General features: G+C 36.5%; 1 protein-coding gene across 2 annotated transcripts in view; it reads left to right on the plus strand.

Annotated features, from left to right (window-relative positions):
• Window positions 1–23,303, plus strand: part of TERF1 (telomeric repeat binding factor 1) — a 53,138-nt gene that overhangs the window by 16,301 nt on the left and 13,534 nt on the right. Inside the window, exons 5-9 of one of the 2 annotated variants that reach the window (XM_036740796.1) lie at window positions 4,284–4,433; window positions 11,612–11,688; window positions 13,968–14,021; window positions 17,254–17,351; window positions 18,116–18,252. In XM_036740796.1, the coding sequence (XP_036596691.1) occupies window positions 4,284–4,433; window positions 11,612–11,688; window positions 13,968–14,021; window positions 17,254–17,351; window positions 18,116–18,252 (516 nt within the window). The remainder of the gene's footprint in view (window positions 1–4,283; window positions 4,434–11,611; window positions 11,689–13,967; window positions 14,022–17,253; window positions 17,352–18,115; window positions 18,253–23,303) is intronic. The other variant, XM_036740797.1, reaches the window with a different exon arrangement.

Raw genomic sequence — 23,303 nt, forward strand, 5'->3', positions numbered from 1 at the left:
CCTGGCATAGTGAGAGGAGTTGGGCGTTTGAGCCCAGGAAGATTGAGGGAACCTCTGCTGATGAGAAATGCAAGGCCCAGCTGTGCTGCAAAGAGGGGTGGGGGCGAGAAGGAACCACCACAGGCCAGGTGAGCGTAGAAGCAGTGGGACAGAAAGCCGCTGGCTGTGGGCACTTATAGGAAGTTGGAGGTTTGGCTTTGGTTCCATGCTAGAGGGGAGAACTGAAGCTCTGGGGCAAGAGGCACCATTTCCCATACCCCAAGGCTAGAGGTGATTACAAAAATCAAGTTATTACCACAAAAAATGCACAGGCAAAGGAGGAAGAATCCAATCATAGAAATCTATTATGGGAATAGAGATGACCAGGGTTCATCTTCAGAGGAGGATATTAATGTAAAGAAACCCCCAAAGAGTAATGTCAAATGGTCACCTGGCCAAAAAGAATTTATAGAAGAACTTAAAAAAGACTTTAAAAATCAAATGATAGAGATGGAGGAAAAACTAAAAAAAAAAAAAATAAGAATGATCCAAGAAAAACAAGAATGAAAGGAAAGTCAACCAATTAGAAAAGGAGATCCAGAATCTTGAGGAAAATGACAACTTGAAAATTAGAATTGGGCAAAGTGAAGCCAGTGACATTATAAGAGATCAAGAAATAATTAAACAAAACATGAATAATGAAAAAAATAGAAGAGAAAGTGAAACATCTTATAAGAAAAACAACAGATTTGGAGAATAGATCAAGAAGAGAAAATATAAAAATAGTTGGACTAACTGAAAGTTCTGATCAAAAAAAGATTCTTGATACAATAATACAAGAAATGATTAAAGAAAATTGTCCTGAAGCATTAGAACAAGGGGGGAAAGTAGAAATAGAAAAGAGATCCTATGAGGAAAACTCATCGGAAAATCATAGTCAAATTCTGAAACCCCCAGCTCAAGGATAAAATATGAAAAGCATCAAGATTAAAACAATTTAAATATATGAAATTTTTACAAAATTACACAAGACGTAGTAGCAGGCATTAAGGGATCACAGGTCTTAGAACTCAATATATTGAAGAGCAAAAGACCTGGGACTCTGGCTGAAAATATCATGCCCGGAAAAGTTAAGTATTATTTTGAATTTAAAAAAATGGACATTTGATAAACTTTCAGACTTTTAAGACCTTGTAAAAAAAAATCCTCAATTTAATAGAAGATTTGACATACAAGAACCAAGAGAAACATAAGGTATATACCAAAGACTAATTATAAAGGAGTCATGAGGACAGACTGTTTACCTTTTATATATATAATGTAAAATATATGTCTAAGATTCTTATTAATAACTGGTGAGCTCATAAGAAAGATTGGGATAAACCTGATTATGATATGAATTTTAAAAAGTAAAACCATTTAGGAACAGCTAAAAAGGGTAACTTTTATACAAATGAGGTGCAAGAGGAAGAAAGGATACAGAAGAATTAGGGGAGGAGGGCTGGTAGTTCTGGTAACCTACTTTCATCGGGAATGGGTTTAAGAGGGAACAATACATACATGTTTAGAAGAGTATAAAAGTCTTCTAAATTTAGAAGAAATAAAATGGTAGGGGCATAGAGAGGGGAGAGAGGACAAGAGAGGGATCTTTAGAAGGGAGAATGAGGAAATAGGTAAAAGGGGAGTATAGAAGGGTGTTCAGATTAATGGGAATGGGAGGATATGGGAGGGATCCTTGGAGGGGGGAAGGCAAGTAATAGGAGGGCAAGGTAGCAGGTAGAAATAAAGTAGAGGAGGCAGAAGGTATAGGAAATGAGATATGTACAAACATAAAAACTAAGATCAGGAGTAGAGTATGTTTGGGAAAGTATATGTCTGTACGCATGTATATATGTGTAAGTGTATGTATATATATATGTGTATCTATATATCAAGAAACATCTAAACTATATTGTAGCCTTTTGGGAAGCCGGGAGGAGAGGGAAAAAACAAAGTTAAAAAGTGCATAGCAGAGAACAAAAGAAAACATAAGGAAGCAAAGAAAAGACAGACAGTTCTCAACACAAGGTGTGTTATTTATGATACAGCCTTTCTTGAAATGAAAATTTATTGTTACATATTTTGTATCCTCTCTTATGTTCTGCTATACACGACATGCTTTTGTTTCTTTCTTTGTATTTAAGTATCAGTATTTAAGTTTATGATATGTTTTTGTTTCTTTTTTCCATTCTGTATTTCTGGTCTGGTAAAATAAAAAACAAATCGATAAAAATTTTAAAAAGACTTTATGTGAGGTTGTGTACACAGAATGAAGAAATAATTAGAAAAGTCTTTTCTATGAAAAGAAGCACTGTGATAAGAGTGGCAAAAACACTACCTGTAAGTCCTAAGACCTGTGCCCAATTCCTGAGGCTGCCGCTTGTGAAGAAGGCTTATAATTAAATTTTTACTAAGTGCTTTGCAAAGAAAGGCAAAAACAGTTCCCTTCACTGCAAGCACTTTCCATTATGTTGGGGAAGTTGTTCTTTGTCCTTCGTTCTTGAAGAGGATCATGACAAGAAGGTGATGCTATGACTTGAGAGTGAATTTGATTACAGTGAGAGAGGGCTATTCAGAGTCACCAGCCTCACTTTCTCCTCAAGAGCCATGTCAGTTGAGCGGCAAGATACAGATCAGGATGACTAGAGATGGCCCCTATATTGGGGGAAACAGTTTCTGTAAATAGGTACAAGATATATGCAGAGTAAGGGCAGCTAGGTGGCACACTGAATAGAGTACCAGGCCTGGAGTCAGGAGGACCCATCTTGAGGTCAAATCTGGCCTCAGAAACTTACTAGCTGTGCAACCCTGGGCAAGTCATTTAACCCTGTTTGCCTCAGTTTCTTCATCTGTAAAATAAGCTGGAGAAGGAAATGGCAATCCATTCCAGTATGCTTGCCAAGAAAATCCCAAATAGGATCGCAAAGAGCCAGACACAACTGAAAAAACAAAGACACAGCAATACCCAGAGTAAAGTATCAGAGGTTTAAAGCTGGAGGGACCTTGGGAAATCATAGTCCAGCCCTTATTTTTCATATACAGAAACTTAGGCACAGAGAGGTTAAGTGATTTCCCCAGGGTCACACAACTAATAAATGTCTCTGGTGGGATTTAAACTCAGGTTTTCTTTGGGGGGTTGGGGAAGGCCAGGTCCAGTGCCCTTTCCACTACAAATGCAAAGTAGCCATAATGAGAGAATGCTTTCGAAGCTGAAGGGACCCTTGAAAGGCCTTTTTCAAAAGGTGGGATTTGAGCAGTTTTGAAAGGGGAACCAAGAGACAAAGGTGAGGAGGCAGAGCCTTCCACTAGGCATGGGGGACAAGAGAGCAAGCCTGCGTGTCTGGATCATAGAGGTCATGTAGATTAGTCATGCATAAGAAAATTGGAAAGGTTAACAAGGCAAAGTTGGTAAAGAGCCTTGGAAGAAAGGAAGGCAAAAGGAAAGGATTAATTGCCTACAATGTGCTAAACACTTTACATGTATCTCATTTGATCCTCTGAACAACCTTGGGAACTAAGTATTATTATTACCGTCATTTTACACTTGAAGAAACTTGAGGCCCACAAGTGAAGTGACTTGCCCAGGGTCACACAGCTAGTAAATGTCTAAGGCTGGATTTGAACTTAGGTCTTCTTGACTCTAGGCCTCTTATTCCATCCATTGTGCTACCTTGTTGCCTCAGTGCCAAGGGACTTTACATTTGGTCCTTTAGGTAGAACAAGCAAAGACTTCTTCGGCAAAGAAGTATGATTTAAGGTAGCCCCTAAATGGGATGTCTTCTATACACGCAGAAAATATAAGTAAAATGTCAAGGCATATTTTGGGGATACAATAGTATAATGAAATACCATAATGCAATAAGTTTGAGTATATGAGGAACATAAAATATGGGAAAGAATTTTATGAAATAAGCAGAGCAAAAAAAGTAGAACCAGAACAAAGTATATACTAATTTTGACTATATATAGGAAAAAAGAAATGGAGATGAATGGACAAAGAATCATGGTGGAAACTTAGAGAGTAGGAGATAAGTCATGTCATTTTGGGGGGGGTGAATCTTATTTATTTAAATGTAAAAAATTGCAAAGTAACTTTAAATAACTGTACTGGTATTAACGTTTATAATTCTCCTTTGAACCTGTTTTGTCCTGGAAACTTAATAAGGCTGTATAATACTTTTCACATTTGTGGCCAATAATTTTTTTTAACTTGAACTACATATACATATAAGACACTTTCTTCTCTTCTGTTATCTTTTCTTTAGCCTCTAAAAATGAAGTTGTTAATGATAATCAATAAGAAAGATCCGTACCATCCTTTTTTTCAATGCTTCACTTATAAATGCATGATAGACAGAGTCAAGATTTATGCTAACCAAGTGTTAACTGAAAAATCATCAAGCTTCCTAATGAAGGTATGTATGAAGTTTTAATGATATGCTTCAAATCATGTTTTGTTGAATTGTGTCAATAGTTAAATTAGAAGACAAAATTAAAAGCCTAATCTTTGTGAATAAATGAAAACCCAGCTTTTACATTTTGATAAATGAAAATAGCAAAGCCAAAGGTAGATACAAAAGAAAAATCTGGCAAGTGGAGCTGACTGATTTGTTTTATACTCTAGCCAGAATAAATTTCAATGCTATTTAATCTCCTTGCCTTTCAAATGACAATACAGGTATTTTCTATCCATGCCTCACAATATTTTATGTACAAGTATCATGTTAAGACTGTTATGGCTTTCAACAATATTTAAGGCACTTTAAGATGGTCTGCTGTCTTTTTGGTCACCAAAAAACCATGTATAAGGAAATGAATACTAACTTTTACAAAGCTGGAATGCATGTACAGATTCAGCATTTATAATGACATAGCTTAAGTATTGTAGTTTAATTGGTTATAGACCAAGTTGTTGAGCCGTCATTAAGTTGCAAGTTGTCTATTAATACTTAAACGCTATGGCTATATCTATTCTATATCATAGTAAGACTAGCTCCTTAAATTTTATGTTTCATATTTCTGTACTTAACAGGGTCTATGATTTCATCAGTGTGGTTATTCCTTCCATCACTATAGATTATGTCAACTAACAGTCATGGCTCCAAAAGATTTGAGTAGTAACTTATTTTATTACAAGAGATAGCAGAAAAATATGCACACTAGGTCTTCTCTTCATAGAGTACAAATGAGGCCACCAATGCAGACAAAACTTTGGGTATTTAAGGGTTACAGTGAAACTGGGTGCTTTGTATGGGAGGAAAAAGGGATAGCAGTGGGAGGGGGAGAGCAAGAGGGAGCAGGGGGAGCACCAGCCCTTCCTCCCTCCTCCTTGGGAACTGTTAGACCATGAAAACAGGCTGCTCTGCTTATCTGAAAAGGGTCCCAATTGCACAGTTTATCAGTCTGGGTTAGACTGGCTAGAACCAGGTTTATAGCTGACTCACCTTCAAGGGAGCACTAAGAGTTCTGTTAGACTTGAGAGTTGCAAATTACGTCACCTCAGGGGGATGGTGTCATTGGCCCATCCTGAACCTCCTATATAGTTCTGGAAAATAGGGCAACTCAAGAAAATGGGTTAAGGTTGTTTGCTTCAGGGCCACATTCACAATTGTAACCTATCTACGCCTTCTCATACTATGTGGTTCTTGTTCATGTTTGTCATAGATTCCTCCAGAGGATCTACCTAGCTGTAACTTCCTTTTGTCTTTTGGTTTCATTATCATTTGAATATCAATATCACATGTATGTTCTTGAAAGCATCAAAGAGTGTGCCAATTCATTGTTTATGACAAGGATCACACACTTATATTTTAAATCAATCATGCTCAGCAGCTTCTGCTTCTTTCCCCATCATACCTCTATTGTTGCTGTTAAAGAAGAGGAGATAGGAGCCAAGATGGCGGCTGGTAAGCAGGAACTAGTATGAGCTCCGTACCGCGTCCCTCCAAAAACCTATAAAAAATGGCTCTGAACCAATTCTAGAACGGCAGAACCCACAAAACAGCAGAGGGAAGCAGGGCTCCAGCCCAGGACAGCCTGGATGGTCTCTGGGTGAGGTCTATCCCACACGGAGCTGGGAGCTGGGAGCTGGGAGCTGGGAACGGAGTGGAGCAGAGTCCTGTGTGGGCAGCGTGGACCATCTAGACCAGAAGCCGGGCGGAGGGGGCCCTAGCGCCCTGAATCAGCGAGCTGCAGCAGTTACCAGACTCCTTAACCCACAAACACCAAAGACTGCGGAGAAGGTTAGTGGGAAAAGCTGCGGGAGTAGAAAGAGTTCGCGGTTCGGCTTCCAGCCCCGGGGGCATTGGAGGTGGGTCAGCTACAGCTGTTGTTACTTCCGGCTCCAGGCCCACCTGGTGGGAGGAATTAAGTGGCGGATCAGAGCAGGAGTGCATGGCCTGCTGAAGATCTAAGCCCAGTCCGCGTTGGGGGTTGGGTAAGGAGCAGTGCTGGTGTGGCAGAGCTGGCATCTCCCCCCCAAACGTGGAACATAGAACTCTCTAGTCTACAAGCAGTCATACCCCGCTGAAAAACTCAAAGGTCAAGTTAGTTGGCTGGGAATATGGCCAGGCAGCGAAAACGCACCGAGATTCAGTCTCCGACTTTGCATTCTTTCTTTGCTGACAAAGAAGACCAAAACATACAGCCTAAAGAAGACAACAAAGTCATAGAGCCTACAACCAAAGCCTCCAAGAAAAACATGAACTGGTCCCCAGGCCATAGGAAGAAGCTCAAAAAGGATTTGGAAAAGCAAGTTAGAGAAGTAGAGGAAAAATTGGGAAGAGAAATGAGAAGGATGCGAGAAAACCATGAAAAACAAGTCAATGACTTGCTAAAGGAGACCCAAAAAAATACCAAAAAATACACTGAAGAAAACAACACCTTAAAAAACAGACTAACTCAAATGGCAAAAGAGCTCCAAAAAGCCAATGAGGAGAAGAATGCCTTGAAAGGCAGAATTAGCCAAATGGAAAAGGAGGTCCAAAAGACCACTGAAGAAAATACTACTTTAAAAATTAGATTGGAGCAAGTGGAAGCTAGTGATTTTATGAGAAATCAGGATATTATAAAACAGAACCAAAGGAATGAAAAAATGGAAGATAATGTGAAATATCTCATTGGAAAAACCACTGACCTGGAAAATAGATCCAGGAGAGATAATTTAAAAATAATTGGACTACCTGAAAGCCATGATCAAAAAAAGAGCCTAGATATCATCTTTCAAGAAATTATCAAGGAGAACTGCCCTGATATTCTAGAGCCACAGGGCAAAATAGAAATTGAAAGAATCCATCTATCACCTCCTCAAGTAGATCCCAAAAAGAAATCTCCCAGGAATATTGTCGCCAAATTCCAGAGCTCCCAGATCAAGGAGAAAATACTGCGAGCAGCCAGAAAGAAACAATTTGAGCATTGTGGAAACCCAATCAGAATAACCCAAGATCTGGCAGCCTCTACGTTAAGAGATCGAAGGGCTTGGAATACGATATTCCGGAGGTCAACGGAGCTAGGATTAAAACCTAGAATCACCTACCCAGCAAAACTGAGTATCATGTTCCAAGGCAAAATATGGATTTTCAATAAAATAGAGAACTTTCAAGCTTTTTCAGTGAAAAGACCAGAGCTAAATAGAAAATTTGGCTTTCAAACACAAGAATCAAGAGAAGCATGAAAAGGTAATCAAGAAAAAGAACAAGAAAAAGAAATTGCAAGGGACTTACTAAAGGTGAACTGTTTTGTTTACATTCCTACATGGAAAGATGATGTGTATGATTCATGAGACCTCAGTATTAGGGTAGTTGAAGGGAATATGCATACATATATGTTTATGTATATATATGGGTGAATGTGTATGTATGTATATATCTATGTGTATATATATATAGAGAGAGAGAGCAGACACAGGGTGAGTTGAAGATGAAGGGAAGATATCTAAAAGAAATAAAATCAAATTAAGGGATGAGAGAGGAACATACTGAGAGAGGGAGATAAGGAGAGATAGAATGGGATGGATTATCTCCCATAAAGGTGGCAAGAGGAAGCAGTTCTGTGGGAGGAGGGGAGAGGGCAGATGAGGGGGGAAATGAGTGAACATTGCTCTCATCAGATTTGGCCTAAGGAGGGAATACCATACATGCCCAATTGGGAATCTTACCCCATAGGAAAGAAGAGGGAAGAAGATAAAAAAAAATGGGGGGGATGAGGGAGGGGAGGGCAGATGGGGGTGGAGGTAGTCAAAAACAAACACTTTCGAAAGGGGACAGGGTCAAGGGAGAAAATTCAATAAAGGGGGATGGGTTGGGAAGGAGCAAAATATAGTTAGTCTTTCACAACATGAGTATTGTGGAAGGGTTATACATAATGATACACATGTGGCCTATGTTGAATTGCTTGACTTATTGGGGAGAGTGGGTAGGAAGGGAAGAGGGGAGAGAATTTGGAACTCAAAGTTTTAAAAACAGATGTTCAAAAACAAACAAAAATGTTTTTGCATGCAACTAGAAAATAAGATACACAGGCAATTTATCTTGCCCTACAAGAAAGGAAGGGAAAAGGGGATGGGAGGGGAGTGGGGTAACAGAGGGGAGTGCTGACTGGGGAACAGGGCAACCAGAATATATGCCATCTTGGAGTGGGGGGGAGGGTAGAAATGGGGAGAAAATTTGTAATCCAAACTCTTGTGAAAATCAATGCTGAAAACTAAATATGCTAAATAAATTTTTAAAAAAATCCTAAATTAAAAAAAATAAATAAATAAAGAAGAGGAGATAGCAGAGAACTGAGAATTACATTTCATTTTCACAGAATTTGTGTGGAAGAGACCTCAGTGGTCAGGCAGTTCAATCCAAACCTGAAAAAGAACTTTTTAAGGCCCTCCAGTGTCAAAGAACCAATTACCCTGTGATAGCTCTAATTTTTTTTTGAGCTCTGAAGAATGCCGATTGTTTTTTTTTAAATGATAAATTTCCCCGTTACATGTAAAGACAGTTGTTAACATTCATTTTTAAAAACTTTGAGCTCCACATTTTCTCTCTCCTTCACTATCCTCTTCCTGAGATAGTAAGCAATTTGATATAGGTTATACTTGTTCAATCACGCAAAACATTGCCATGTTAGTCATGTTTTGAAAGAAAACATAGACCTAAAGGGGAAAAAAGCATTAAAAAATACAGAAAGTGAAAAATAGTAGGCTTTCATCTGCATTCAGACTCCATTAGTTTGTTCTCTGGAGGTGGATAGCATTTTTCATCAAGAGTCCTTTGGAATTGTCTTGGATCATTGTATTGCTAAGAATGATAGCTCTAGTTTTTAAGAAGCTTTTCCTTACCTGAAGACTATGTTTGCATCTTTGCAACTTCCACTTATTCTGCCTCATTCTGCCTTCTGGAGATATGTTGAACATTTCTGGCCTAGAACTGAACACAATTACTCAGATATGGTCTGACTGGGATAGAATCTACATATAATGTTATTATCACCTCCTTATACTAGGATTGACTCTTCCTCTTTGAATGCAGCTGGTCAAATTGACTTTCTTGATTGCCATATCACACTGTTGATTTGTATTGAGCTTCTACTCAACATAACCCCAAGATTTTTTTTCTGAAAAATTCTATCAATCCATGACTCCTTGGTCTTGTACTTGTGAAATTGACTTTTTGAACCCATTTAACACTTTACATTTATAAATACCTTTTAAATTTTTTAAATTTCATTTTTTAATTATGAGTTTTATATACACACATGCATGTATGTGCACACATACAAGAAACACACACTCATCTTTAGCATTTCTACATATAACAGAAAGGATTATATGTGAAATCATGACTCCCTCTTGTGGACAGCTTGTTTTTTTTTTTTAAGAAAAAATAAGTATGTAATAGGTTGAAAGGATCATAGTATGAGAGCTGAAAAGGACCTCAGAGGCCATCCTATCTGTTCCAAAGCCCATGTGTTACAGATGACGAACTAAAGGCCAAGGAGCTTAAGCTTCTTGTGCAAGGTCTCACAGATATTAAAAGCAATTATCGGAGGCAGAATTTGAAACCAGGTCTTCTAACTCCAGAATCAATGATCTTTCTATTGTAACCTGTTGCCTTATGTTATTTTCAAAGCTTTCCTATTGCACTGTTTTCTTCTGAACTTCTCTGTTCTGAAATACACAGTGGCTAGAGCTCTGAGTCAAGAAGACCTAAGTTCAAATTTGGCCTTAGATATTGGATCCTGGGCAAATCACTTAACCTGTGTCCTTCAACTTTCCTTATCTGTAAAATAAGGATAACAGTACCTCCCAGGGTTGTTGTCAACACAAAATGAGATATTTGTAAAGCATTTTGCAAACCTTAAAGTGCTATATGAATGCTAACTACTATTATTATTATTCTTAAATCAGTTTAGCTACCCTCTCAAAAAAGAAAAATATGGTCCTTGTAACAAGTAAGCCAAACAAAATCCATGTGTCCAAAAAACTATATTCTCATTATGCACCATGAATTTATCACCCCTCTTTCAAGTTCTGGTTATCTGTTGCATTTCTCAGAGTTCTTAAGTCTTTCAAAGTTGTTTATCTTCACATAATTTATTACTATATACGTTGTTAGCTGGATTCTGCTCACTTTAATCTGCATTAATTCAAACTTGTCTTCCTTTCTTTGTGTTAGGCCTGACTTTTCTGAAATTCAGATTTGGAGACTTCAAACATATAGCTTACCCTTAAAATCCATAGCACACCATTCTCATTACTTGAAGACTCCAGTGAAAGAGGGCAATCCGCTACCTCTTTTTTTTTTATTTCATTAAATATTCCCCAATTACATGTAAAAGCAATTTTTAGCACTTTTTTTAAAGTTTTGATTTCTGAATTCTATCTTGCCCTCCTTTCCTTCTCATTTACTCCCTAGAGATGGTAAACAATCTGATAGCGGTTATATCTATGGAATCATGTAAAACATTTCAGGATTAGTAATTTTGTGCAAAAAAATTCAAACAAAAAAAGAAATTGAAAAACAATATGCTTCGGATCAGTTCTTTCTCTGGAGGCAGATTGCATTTTTTATGATGAATATCTTGCAGTCCACTACCTCATGAGATAGACCATTTCACTTTTGGATAGTTCTGATTGTTAGAAAGTTTTTCCTCTTGCATCAAACCTAGATTACGCTCTTTGTAATGTCCATCATTTGCTTCTAGATCTGCTTGCTATGACTGACTAAGTTTCATGGCTATTCTTTTATATAGAGTTCATTACCTTTTAGACAGTCTAATGGTGGTAAACCGCTCTATTTTACAAAGGACCATAGCGAAACCTGACATAGATAGGACTCTGAATCTTCCACTCTAATCAAAGCAGCATAACTTCTTTGAAGTTTCATTTGTTTGTTAAAAATGGTTTTTATTATAAAAAAAAACAAAAAAAAATTGTTTTTATGTGATTGGGGAAAATATTTTAAAATATATGCATTTATCAAAGAAAAAAAGATATTTCATCTGTTAAAACTTAGTGAGTTAAACGTTATGACTTAAAAAATTATCTTAGATTTATTTTTAATGTTTGATTTTTTTAACATATTTCCAATTTATTTTTTTGTAGGCAGCATTAAAAGTAGTGGAAAGCAAAAAAGATGAAGAAATTTTTGTTGAAAGCTCAAGCAGTGAAACAGAAAATAGGTTTGTAAATCCATTATTTGACATACTTAACTTACAGAAATTATATTAAATTAAAAACCAGTGTTGAATTTATTTCAACCCTCCATCCACTCACCTGTTTTTCTTTCCGACCAGCAATATGTATTTGCTGCAGGATGGCTTGCTAGGGCAAGAAATCTAATCTTTGGTGAGAGATTTCACTCTGAAAAGGGAATTGGATCCTATAGTCATCTAAACCCAGGCCAACATAATACTTCCCAAAATTTAGGACACATCAGAAAGCATTCTTTTGTACTCTAAATGTTGATATGTTATCTTCCTTGCTCTTTCAGTCAGTCTTTTCCATCTTCATTTTCTCCTGTCTCCACTGAATCTTTCACTTTTGCCTACATAACTCCTCAGATATCCTCATTAAAAACAAAAGAAACCCTTTTCTTTTATCTTGCTATTCCATCAAGTTCTTATCCTATTTCTTTCCTCTCCTTCTTTGCCATGATCTTAGAAAAAATAAACTATGCATGCTGCCTTTTATTCTTTAATACTTCCTCGTTACTCTTGATATCTGACTTGCTTCACACCATTCTGCTGAAACTTTCCCAAAGGAAATAATGGCTGTGTTATATCTGTTATTATTATTATTATTATTATTACTACTACTCCTTCTCCTTGACTTCTGTAGTGTTGACTTATAGACCATTCCTTCCTTCATGATATAGTGTCTCTCCGTCTTTTGTGGTTACTTGCTATTTTCTTAGCTTCTATTTTTCCTTCTGTTCTTAAATATGTATATGTAAAATTATCTCATTGGCATGATGTTCACTCATCAATCTATAGCCACTAGGTCTTATTGACTTTTTGACTTTGAACACAGTCATTTCCTGACATGCACAGACATATACGAACATAACTTCTCTTTCTTAACAAAAAAAGTTTTTGAGCAAAATTGTCAGTCTTTATCTGATGGGGTGTATAATATTCCATGTCTGTCTGACTCCATCTCTGCTGGGTGTATTCCATGATATGTTCTCTTGGAACCATTATGATGAACCTTTCTGTAATTATGGAAGTGAAACTGATCATTATATTTTCAGAAGAATTCAATATTTTGTAGATCTTTTCATTTCCATTATTGTATTCATTATGTGTATTCCTGGATTTCACAATTCATGTAAATCTTCTTATGTTTTTGTATTTTCTCTGAATTCCTCATCCATTATTTCTTAAAGCATTATGTTATTCCATTAGTATCATGTGCTTTGATTTCTTCAACCATACCCCAATTCATAGATTCCTACTTGTCCTTTTTTTTTTCCCTACCACAAAAATTGCTGCTATAAATGTTAATATATATATGTGTATATCCTTTTTGGCTTTGATCTACTCATAGTCTTTTTTACATGTATTGCTTTTTTAACTATCAAACCATCATGCACTTACGCAATTGATTTTAACTTTGGATTTTTATATCTGTCCCTATTCAATGTTATTTTTGATCATTTTAGCCTATCGCCCTTGTGTGTTGTTGAATATCAGTTCTGTTGTGCTTGTTGGATATTCCTTCCAGCTGTGTTTTCCTCCAAATTTAATAAGCAGTGTTATCTGTGCCTTCATTAAATTCAACTCAACGGCATTTAGGGAGTACTTATTATGTGCTAGGTATTTGACAGACACTATTCCCCAGAAAGATTTCAAGCACAAAACACAGCCCTTACCATTAGTCAATCAGATAATCAAAAAGAGGTGAGTCATGAACTTTATATGAGAGATGAACTTAATTTTAAGGGGGAAAGGAAAAGCCTTACATGAAAGAGGAAGAGCATAAATGAATGAGGAGTAAAATATTAGCCATTAAGACCTGCCTGACTGGGTGACAAGGTGTATATTAAAGAGTAGTTGAAAATAATGTTGGCTAGATACAGTTAGGCCCAATTTTAAATGATTTCAAAACCTGAGAGAACAAAGAATTGGACATAAAAGGGTAGGGACTTGAATTTCAGGGAATATATAAACAAATGGTTGAATGAAAATATAACTGAGTTGTAAAAATTTCTGTCTTTCCCTGTATTTAGTTTATTCTTTTGAGGTGAGATTTGCTCATCAGTAAATCCAACTAATAAGCTATATTATAATCAGGCTTTATCGCAAATATTCTCTGTTAAGTGACACCTACTGGCATACTAAAACAGCATTCAGGAAGTTGAAATTAGTCTTTCATTAGTTAAAATAAAAATCTACTATATAGATTGGATAGTACTTGTGAAAACCTGTTGATTTCTTAATTAATTTTCTTTAAAAATTAGTGAAAAACAGAATGCAAACCTGGAATCTCCTGCGAGTTCAACATCTGTAACCAGGTAAAATAAAATTACATTTTTCTGTTGTTTAATTTTAAAATCATTGCATGAATCAACCAGGTCTTGGTCCTACATTTAAATATGGTAAGTAACCCAGATAGTATGATTTTAAATAATAATAACAACTCTTATTTATTTAGGCTTTAAGCTTCTTAAAACTGCACAATAACTATGAGGTAGGTAGTATAAATATTGTTGTCCTCCGTTTTCAGATGAATATATATAATTATATAATTAGTAAATAGCCTACTCAGTATTTGAACCCAGGCTTACTTATAGCCAATGTCTCGTACTTCGTGTCCACTATATCATATCTCCTGTCAATGAAGAGAGGAAGGACAAAACTAAAACTAAGAGAACTAATATTATTTTTAATAGGTTGTCATGATTTTCAAAAACTCATTGAATTGTGTCATCATACTTGGTTTTAGGAAGTCAGTTGATGAAATTAGTTTGGTCATATTGTCAAATGGAGTCCTGCATTGGGAAGGAAATTGAACTAGATACATTGTTAGGGTCCTTTTCACCCCTTTAGAATTGTAGATTAAGACCTTCCAGAGTAAATCTGTTCAACAATCTATTTTCTATGCTTCCATTCATTTGTTCACATATCTAGGGATAATCTCAACATCAAATAAATTCAAGTTTTTAGCATTTGCTTTGCTTTATAACTTTCTAAAAGACAAAAATTGTCTCCGAAAAAGAGAAATGAAAACTCCCTAGATATATTCAGAAAGAATTGAACAAATGGAGTATAAAATTAGACTGCCAATTCATTTACTTGGAGTTACATAAACATACACAGTGTGAACTGAAGGCTGTCTCAAGGCCTTCATCTGGTTTGAAATGTTCACCATTAGGTTTAACTGATAATGCCCCACTAGCATCACTGTTAGAATGCATTTATAAGCAAGTTTAATACTTATATTAGATGCTCTTAAGTAGAATCTGATTTTCCCATAGAAGCAATGACATAATAATAAATTGTTTCTGATATGATTTTTATAGAAATGATGACAGCCATTATATTTAATAAACTATAAATGGTATACCAAAATAGCATAAAACTTTCTGAAATTATAAATCTGTTAAACATAGTTGCACAGTAACTCGAATGTTACAATAGCTTGCTGGTGATTTCCCCACCTCATCTAACCCATTCCTGACCATCCTCCACTCAGCTGTTAAATTGATCTTCTTACAGTATAAGTCTAATCATGTCCACGTACACCCCACACCCACATTCAGTCACTTCCAGTAGCTCCCTGTTGCCTTCTGTTCCACAGTCTTGTGTAAGCTCTTCATAACCTGATCCCCTTCTACCTTTCCAGTCTTCCTAAAGTTTAATCTCCTTCTCTTCCCCTACTCCCACCAGAGATAATCTTCTAGTCCAATGACACTGGCCTCCTTGCTATTCCTTGCACAATACATTCTGCATCTTCATAGGCTGTCCCCCATACCTGGAATTCTGTCAACTCATCTCTGCCTCATTATATTCTTCAAGTCCCAGCTAAAATCCTATCTTCTATAATAATCCTTTCCTGGTCCTCCTTAATCTTAGTGCCTTTCCCTCTGAGATTATCTCCAATTTATCCCATATATAACTTGTTTGCATGTTGTCCTATATTAGCGTTGTAAGCTCTTTGAGAGCAGGGACTGGCTAATGTCTTTGTTTTCTCTAGTGGTTCAAAGAGTGCCCGGCATGTAGTAGGCACTTAATAAATGCCAATTGAATAGACACATAAGATATATCTAATATACAATTTCACAGTCTTAAGTGCTTATCTTTTTAATAATCCCTGCTTTATTTTTACTGTTACAATTAAGGAGTTGAAGAAGTGAAACAGCTTTATCAGGATTGTTGGAAGAACTTGTTGCAGTAGATTTTTACAAGTATCTCTGAGAAGATTTGGATAGCCTTAGGACCACTTAATATATTTTTCAGGATTAATTCATTAAAGCCTTTCACTGGTTTATTTTTCCTTATTACACATTTTTCCTTATTGCAGTCATAAGCATCACATCAAGTTGTTAGTCTTTCTGTCTCTTTTGTAGCAGTCTTTCAGCTTTCCTGAGCTGAAAAGAATCAACGTATTCTTTGGCATCCTTACCTGGGGCCCTGATACATTTTTTTCTTAAAAATCTGCCTCTGTAATGCATGGAACAGTAGTTATTTACACCTGAGTTTTTCATGCTTCGTTCCTTCACTATAGTGTTGCTTTGTAACATCAAGAAAGAAGCCTTAGAGCCTTTACTTGAATATTAACAAATTCAAAAGATGCTACACTAATTTAGATTGTAAATCTATATAATTCAAAGTCTTTCCATTTTAATCACACATTTTGTCCATTGCATTTTAACAATGGTTTGTAACTATTACTTGTGAAAGTTGTGACTTTTTTGTTATTATCTAAATATGACAAAACTTTTAAATGAATGGTGTCTTTCAAATTAGTCCTCTTAAAAAGCTATGTGTCTGTTCAAATTATTGTGCCACTGCTCAAAACATTTTTGGAATTTTTCTTATCTTAGAAAACAGTTTAACACCCACACCTCAGAATCAGTCACATTACTCTATAGCAGTTTGATACTTTGCTTTGATACGATACTTTTATTTCTTCCCCTATTTCCTCAGTAAATTTTGTACTGCTGCCTATGTTTCAAGACCTTCCTGAGGGGGTTGTATTGGGGTTGGCCCAAGGGAGCCTAGCAGTAAAGGGTGCTGTAGTGGAGTAAGTTCTGGCAGTAGTTCAGAGTGATGCCAGGGTCAAAAGGAAGGCTTATTTGGAGGACATCAGGAAGCAAACTAATAGAAATAAATTTTGAGCACAGAAATTACTTGTCAACAGAAGAAGACTGCCTGAATGTTACTGGGAGTAAGTCTGTATTATAGATTTCTTGAATTAGCTATTAATTTAAATATTTGAATTATCACAAATAAGTTTGTCACACTTACTAGAAAATATAAAAGTCTTAGAAGTCTCAAAGAACCTAGGTAGGAGGGGTTGGTGAGAAGGAACTGGAGGGAGGGGGACATGACAGCAACAGTGTCCCTGGTATTGGATAGATACCAAGGATCAACAGATCCAAGGTAATGCATGCTTTGAGTCAATACCTTGAAGTAGAGGGAGAGTATCAAATAAAAAAGATTTGGTAAAGCCACTAACTCCATAATTTTACCTACATCTTATGAAGGAACCTTCCATAAGATTCAACATTTTATCTTATTTAGGTCACATGAAAGTCTCTTACCTTTGTCACAAAATGTACTTGAGAACTCACAACACCAAGATTTTGATGAAACAAGAATAAAAATAAGGAGTCGAAGAAGTGAGTATTGTTTTCTAATATAATCATAGAATTTTAGAACTAAAAGAGACCTTGGAGATCATCTTATTCCAGCTTGTATATTTTATAGAAAAGGAAAATGTGGCCCAGGTTGGCAGAACCTCAATTTAAAACCCAGGTGTCCTGACACCTAGCACTGTGCTACTAAAGCCCCGTCTGAGTGTTGTTATTATGGTGTGAAAGTGACCTTGGGTTCTTCAAAGCTTTACCAGTAGAGCACAAGTTGTAGTCAGTCTTTCTGAGTGCAGTACTTTGAGTAAAAAAACATAATGATGGACTCATCTGAGGAATGACCTAAGTAAGTTTGAAGAAGCCTAAAATACCAGTAAGTTATAATTTTTTTTTTTGGCCACAGCTAAGATGTAGAGGAATTTGGATTCTCAGTATTGGTGAAGAAAATGTCTACACTGATAGATTTTACTACCCTTTGTTCAAATATTATGTCCGTTTTAAAAATGCAACAGTAGTTTCCTAAATATAATTGATTAACCCCCCAGGATGGGGAGGAGGCTGTTGGCTGGGATAATGTAATTTATGTATTTGTGAAACTTTGAAATTCTCTATCTCTTTTTGAAGCTTACATATTCCTACCTTCTTTAGGCATTCTTAAAATAATTTAATAATTAGGAAAATAATAAGTAAATTTTGTGTTTTTTGTACAATGATGAGAAAAATATAAATCTGGGGATTCATCTTTAATAATTAAATATTCATTTTTTGTTTAATAAGCGTATTTCTTCTTTTAGGTAAAAGGACCTTGCAAAGTCTTAAAAACAGTATCAAAAGCACTAAAAAACATATAATAACCACTAAAGACAGTAACAAAAACAAGGCAAACAATGAAACAAACACTTCTGAAAGACCTAGACGATGGAAAAGGAGGGTAGGTGTTTCTTAATTCAAATTAAATATTTATGGACAATGTAAATATGTAAGATTAAAAAAAATAATGCTTTCAAATATATGCATCTCAATGTATGGACCTCAAAAAACACTGAGTAAAGTACCTTTAAAGCAGTCAAAAATCATTTAAGTGCCTACAACAGGGCTGTCCAACTTTAAGTTATCTTAGGGCCACATTAGAATAAAATAATTATCTGAGGGCTGCACCCAGAATAAAAAATACAGTACACTAATAGAAAGTAGGGGAACGCACGTCATCAGTATGATAGGCGAAGGCGCGAAGCTCGAAAGCAGACACAAAACAACAAAAGGACAACACAACAGTATAAAGGTAGGTGCATACTAACTAGTTTGCATTGTACAGACAGAACGCGTCCCACAGATTGATTAAAAATTTCGTGTGATATGTTCCATCTGTAATACTGCTTAAAAACACCAAAGAAAATCTAACATCAATGAGATTATTTATTAGTGCTGGAATTAAAAAATCTAATACGCATTCCATGCAAATTATTATTTTATTTTTTTTGCTCATGAAAATTAAAACCCACAGGTGAGGCCGCCTAAAATTGTATTGCGGGCCGCATTTTGGACAGCCCTGGCCTTTAACATGAGAGGCCCTATGCTAAGCTTTGGGATGTACAAAGAAAGGCACAAGGCAATCCCTGCTCTCAGGTAGCTCGCGGTCTCATGGGGGAAACAAGATGAAAACATCTAGGTAAAAACTTGATACGTAGAGGAAGGCACTAGCATTAAGGGAGGGGTTAGGCTACAGAAGGTAGAATTTTAACTGGGACTTGAAAGAAGCCAGGGAGGGCAGGAAACAGAGGCCAGCCAGTGAAAATGAATGGAAGTTGGGAGAAACATGTGAGGAACAGCAAGGAGAGGACCACTGAGCATCACTAGATCCAAAGTACTTGGAGGTAAGTAAAGTAGAATATTTGGAAAAAATAGGAGGGGCCCAAGTTGGGAAGCACTTTGAATACTAAGCAGAGGAGTACATATTTGATCCTGGAGGTGATAGGGAGCCACTGGAATTCACAGAATGGGGGAGGTAGGGGTTAGAAGACATGATTTTTGGAAGATTGAGCATGGAATAGAATGGAGAGAGGCCTGAGTCAGACAGAGTAGCAGGTTATTGCAATAATCAGGGTGTGAGTTGAAAAAGGCCAGTACCAGGGTGGTAGCAGGGACAGAAGAGAGAAGAAAGTATATATAAGAGATGGTGGTACAAAGGTTAAATTAAGGCATTGGCAACAGATTGGATAATATGACACCTAGATTTTAAGGCCTGCCCTTGACAGTAATAGGGAAGTCATGAAGAGAGGAAAGCTGGGGTGGGGGGTGAGTTCAGTTTGAGACATGTTGGGTTTAAGAGGTCCCGATAGTCAGTTGAAAGTGCCGTTCTGAAGATTTAGAGAGAGGTTAGGGCTCTGTAAGTAGATCTGAAAAAGCATATGTTGTACTATTTGAAATACTAAAATCAAATTTGAAATAAGTTTAGCATTATTGTAATAGCCTGAGCTTTAGCATTGAATCTGTGTTGAACATCATGAAATTAATCTAGTGGATAAAGGTGGTACACAAGATTTCCATCATCAAGTTAGTGAGATGAATGAAAGGGAATAAGTACTTATATAGCACCTACAATGTGAAATAATATCTCATTTCATTCTTGCAACAATCCTAGGAGGTGACAGGTGCTATCACTATCCCCATTCTATACTTGAGGAAACTTAGGCTGACAGAGGTTAAGGGACTTACCTCCAAGGTCAAACAGTAAGTGTCTGAAAGTGTATTTCACTTCAGGCCTCCTGACTCTTATACTCATCACAGTGTCTGAGATAATTTAGGGTAGCCAGGTGGTGCAGTGGGTAGAGTGCCTGCAGGACTCATCTTCCTGAATTCAAATCTAGCCTCAGATACTTACTAGCTGTGTGACCCTGGGCAAGTCACTTAACCTTCTTTGCCTCAGTTTTCCTCATCCTCATAAAATGAGCTGGAGATGGAAATGGCAATTCACTCCAGTATCTTTTCCAAGAACACCCCAAAGGGGGTCACGAAAAGTCAGACACAACTAAACAACAACCACTACTGACTTCAGGTCCAGTACTCTTTCCACTGTGCCACCAGCTGCTTCAAATAATTGCTATCATTTTATGTTACACTTTTTAGTTTGCACAGTGCTTTACAAACTTGAGAATTTTATCCTCACAATAACCTTGGGAAGGTAGGTACTATTATTATCTCCATTTTGCAGATGGGAAACTGAGGCAGACAAAGGGTAAGTTACTTGCTGAGGGTCACATAGCTATTAAGCTGAGACTGAGGCTGAATTTGAATTCAGGGCTCCTTGACTCCAAGTGCAGCACTCAACCCACTGTACCACTTAGCCTCCTAGTTTGTTGTGTTTGGTGATTCCAAAGGGTGTGAGAAGGAACAAGCTTTCATTTGTGATTTATCCAGATTTCATATGATGAAGCAAATGTTTTCAAAGTCCTACTTCTGGAAACTTAGACCTTTAAAATTAAATCTTCACATACCTTCACACAGAGAAAGAAACCAGTTTGGCTTAATAAATCCCTAAGTTAGCACCAATAATATCAGTCAATTAAACATTTATTAAGCAACTACTATGTGCCAGCCACTGTGCTAAGTGCTGGGGATATAAAGAAAGGCAAAAGATGGCTCCTGCCCTTAAAGAACTCACAATCTAATGGGAGAAGACAACACATAAAAAAAACAGAGGGTGGAGGCAATAACAATCCATCTGTACCTTATCTTGTGCGATTATTATTGTTATCTATAATAACCCTCCACAGATCTGCAAAATGTACTGCTAGCCTTCCTTTAAGGATCTCTTCATATTTTATAGAATAATACCATTATAATAATCTGAATGCCCGTCTTAACCTTTGTTACTCACTACTTGAACAGTTTGCCTCATCCATCTTCTGATCATAAATGTCTTTGATATAATGCCTTTTAAGCTACTTTGAGAACACAAGATAGAACACGTTAATGTACTTTAGCCTGTTTATACCTACCATGTAACTTTTTGGGTCACCAGCCTTTTTTTATTCTGTGATCAGTCTATTCCATGATTCACAACCATATAGCATCACTTTTTTAAAAAGTGGACTTTTGGAGGAAAGAAGCAAGTTGAGTTCTTGAAAATGTTGAAATATTTCCCAAATGTTCAACCTGCTGCCTCACTCCTATTCAGTTGTGAGCACAAAACATTGTCTATCTGTGACAACTATCCAAGATGTGGAATATTAGTAGCCTAACTTAACAATCTCAGCAGTAATCCATAATAATATCTAATCCAATAATAATCTATAAACATTTGTTAAGCACCTGCTGTGTGCAAGGCACTGTGCTGAATCCTCAGGGCACAAATTGGAAAAAGGCACTCCCTACTGTCAAGGAGCTTACAGCCTCGGGGGGAAGACAACACACAAAAGGAAACTAAAAAGCAGGAGACAGGGGAGGGGGAGGTATTTGTCATCAGTGCCTAGTTGGAGAAGTCCCAAAATAGTTCAGCCATGTGGGAAATGAGGAAATGCTTATTAAGCTGCATGCCATAATTTGAGAGAGAAGCATTCTTCAGCCATTCAGTCTTTTGCTTATTACTATACAAATTACAAGTAGCTATGGATCTCTTTGAAGAGGTTCTGTAATTTTCTAATGCTTGGTTAGCAAAATATTTTGAACAAAAAGAAACGTCTGGAGAATTTTACCATATCCATTCCATTTGAACTTTCTACCATCTCTCTTCCCTGATAGTGGCAAACCCCATTGGTGAACATGTGTTTACCTCGTTTACATTTTTTTTTTTGCTGTTGATCAAAATATTGTTGAACAAATTGCATTTTAAGGCCTCAGTTTTGTTCTGCTGAACCATTTTTGGAGGAGTAATAAGCCAAGAAAAAAAAAAAACACAGCAGGGTCTTACATGACTGCTAAAATGTAGTCAACCAGAAAATCATTTAGGAAGGCCTGCCTAACTCTTTATTTTCATAATGGACACCCTCTTTGCATAGACCATAAGGGTTTTATAAGATTAAATAGGTATTTGGGTGAGTAAGATGTCTTAAGTCATCTTTTGGGAAGGTGGTGACTTATTAATATCATATATCAAAAGAGGGAATCCTAACCTATTTAATATCTTGAAAGTTATTGCTTTCCCATTTTTCCTTCAGTTATGGCATTCTTTTGTTGGGGGTATTGTTGAGGAAGCCTGGATTTATTTAAATACTCTTCTTTAGTCATAACTCTGTCTGTTAGTTCTGGAGGACAAGCTTGTTGACCATATGTAGTTCACATCCCATTTTCCCTAGGAAAATAGGACTTCATATTCAGGAGGACAGTATTACTCATAATTTTCCAACCTCCCTTTCCTTAATGTTTTGACTGATGAGATTTATACTCTAAAAGGAAATTCCCTTTAGCTGCCTTTATTTTATTTACTGACCAAAACATCTTTTATTCTCTTAGCCCCATCTTTTTGTCAGTAGTTTTATATCAATTAAATATCTCAAGTTACAGTTTTAGTCTTTCATCCATTTTTGATTGTGCATAGTCAACAACTTGCCATTTTTTAGGTTGAAGTTGTTATGGATGCACAGAGTATTGTCTTTTCATTTTAGTCTTCTAATTTGATATCAATATTGAACTTTTCTGTAATTAATTGATCTCACTGTACACATAGAATTTATTAAGAAATAACTAATCATTTTTTTTCATTCTGCTAAGACTTTGGCAGTTATGTTTTTGTATGCCATTCAGCATTTTCCATGTCCAGAATCTTCTGACTTTGAAAAATCACTTAGATCATTTTTATTGACCTTTTAATAGAAAGCTGGATATTTGCCAAGAATAATGTTATCATACTTCTACCAAAACTAGTGATTAGCTTCCTCTTTGCTGAAAATGTTTGGTCTCAATGCATCCTGTCTTATGCTTTTTAGTGCTACATAGAAATCCAAACTATAGAGGCCAAGGTTTTGATTATTGGCTGTTGTCTGA

This window comes from Trichosurus vulpecula, chromosome 1, assembly GCF_011100635.1.
Source record: "Trichosurus vulpecula isolate mTriVul1 chromosome 1, mTriVul1.pri, whole genome shotgun sequence".
Taxonomy (NCBI): Eukaryota; Metazoa; Chordata; class Mammalia; order Diprotodontia; family Phalangeridae; genus Trichosurus; species Trichosurus vulpecula.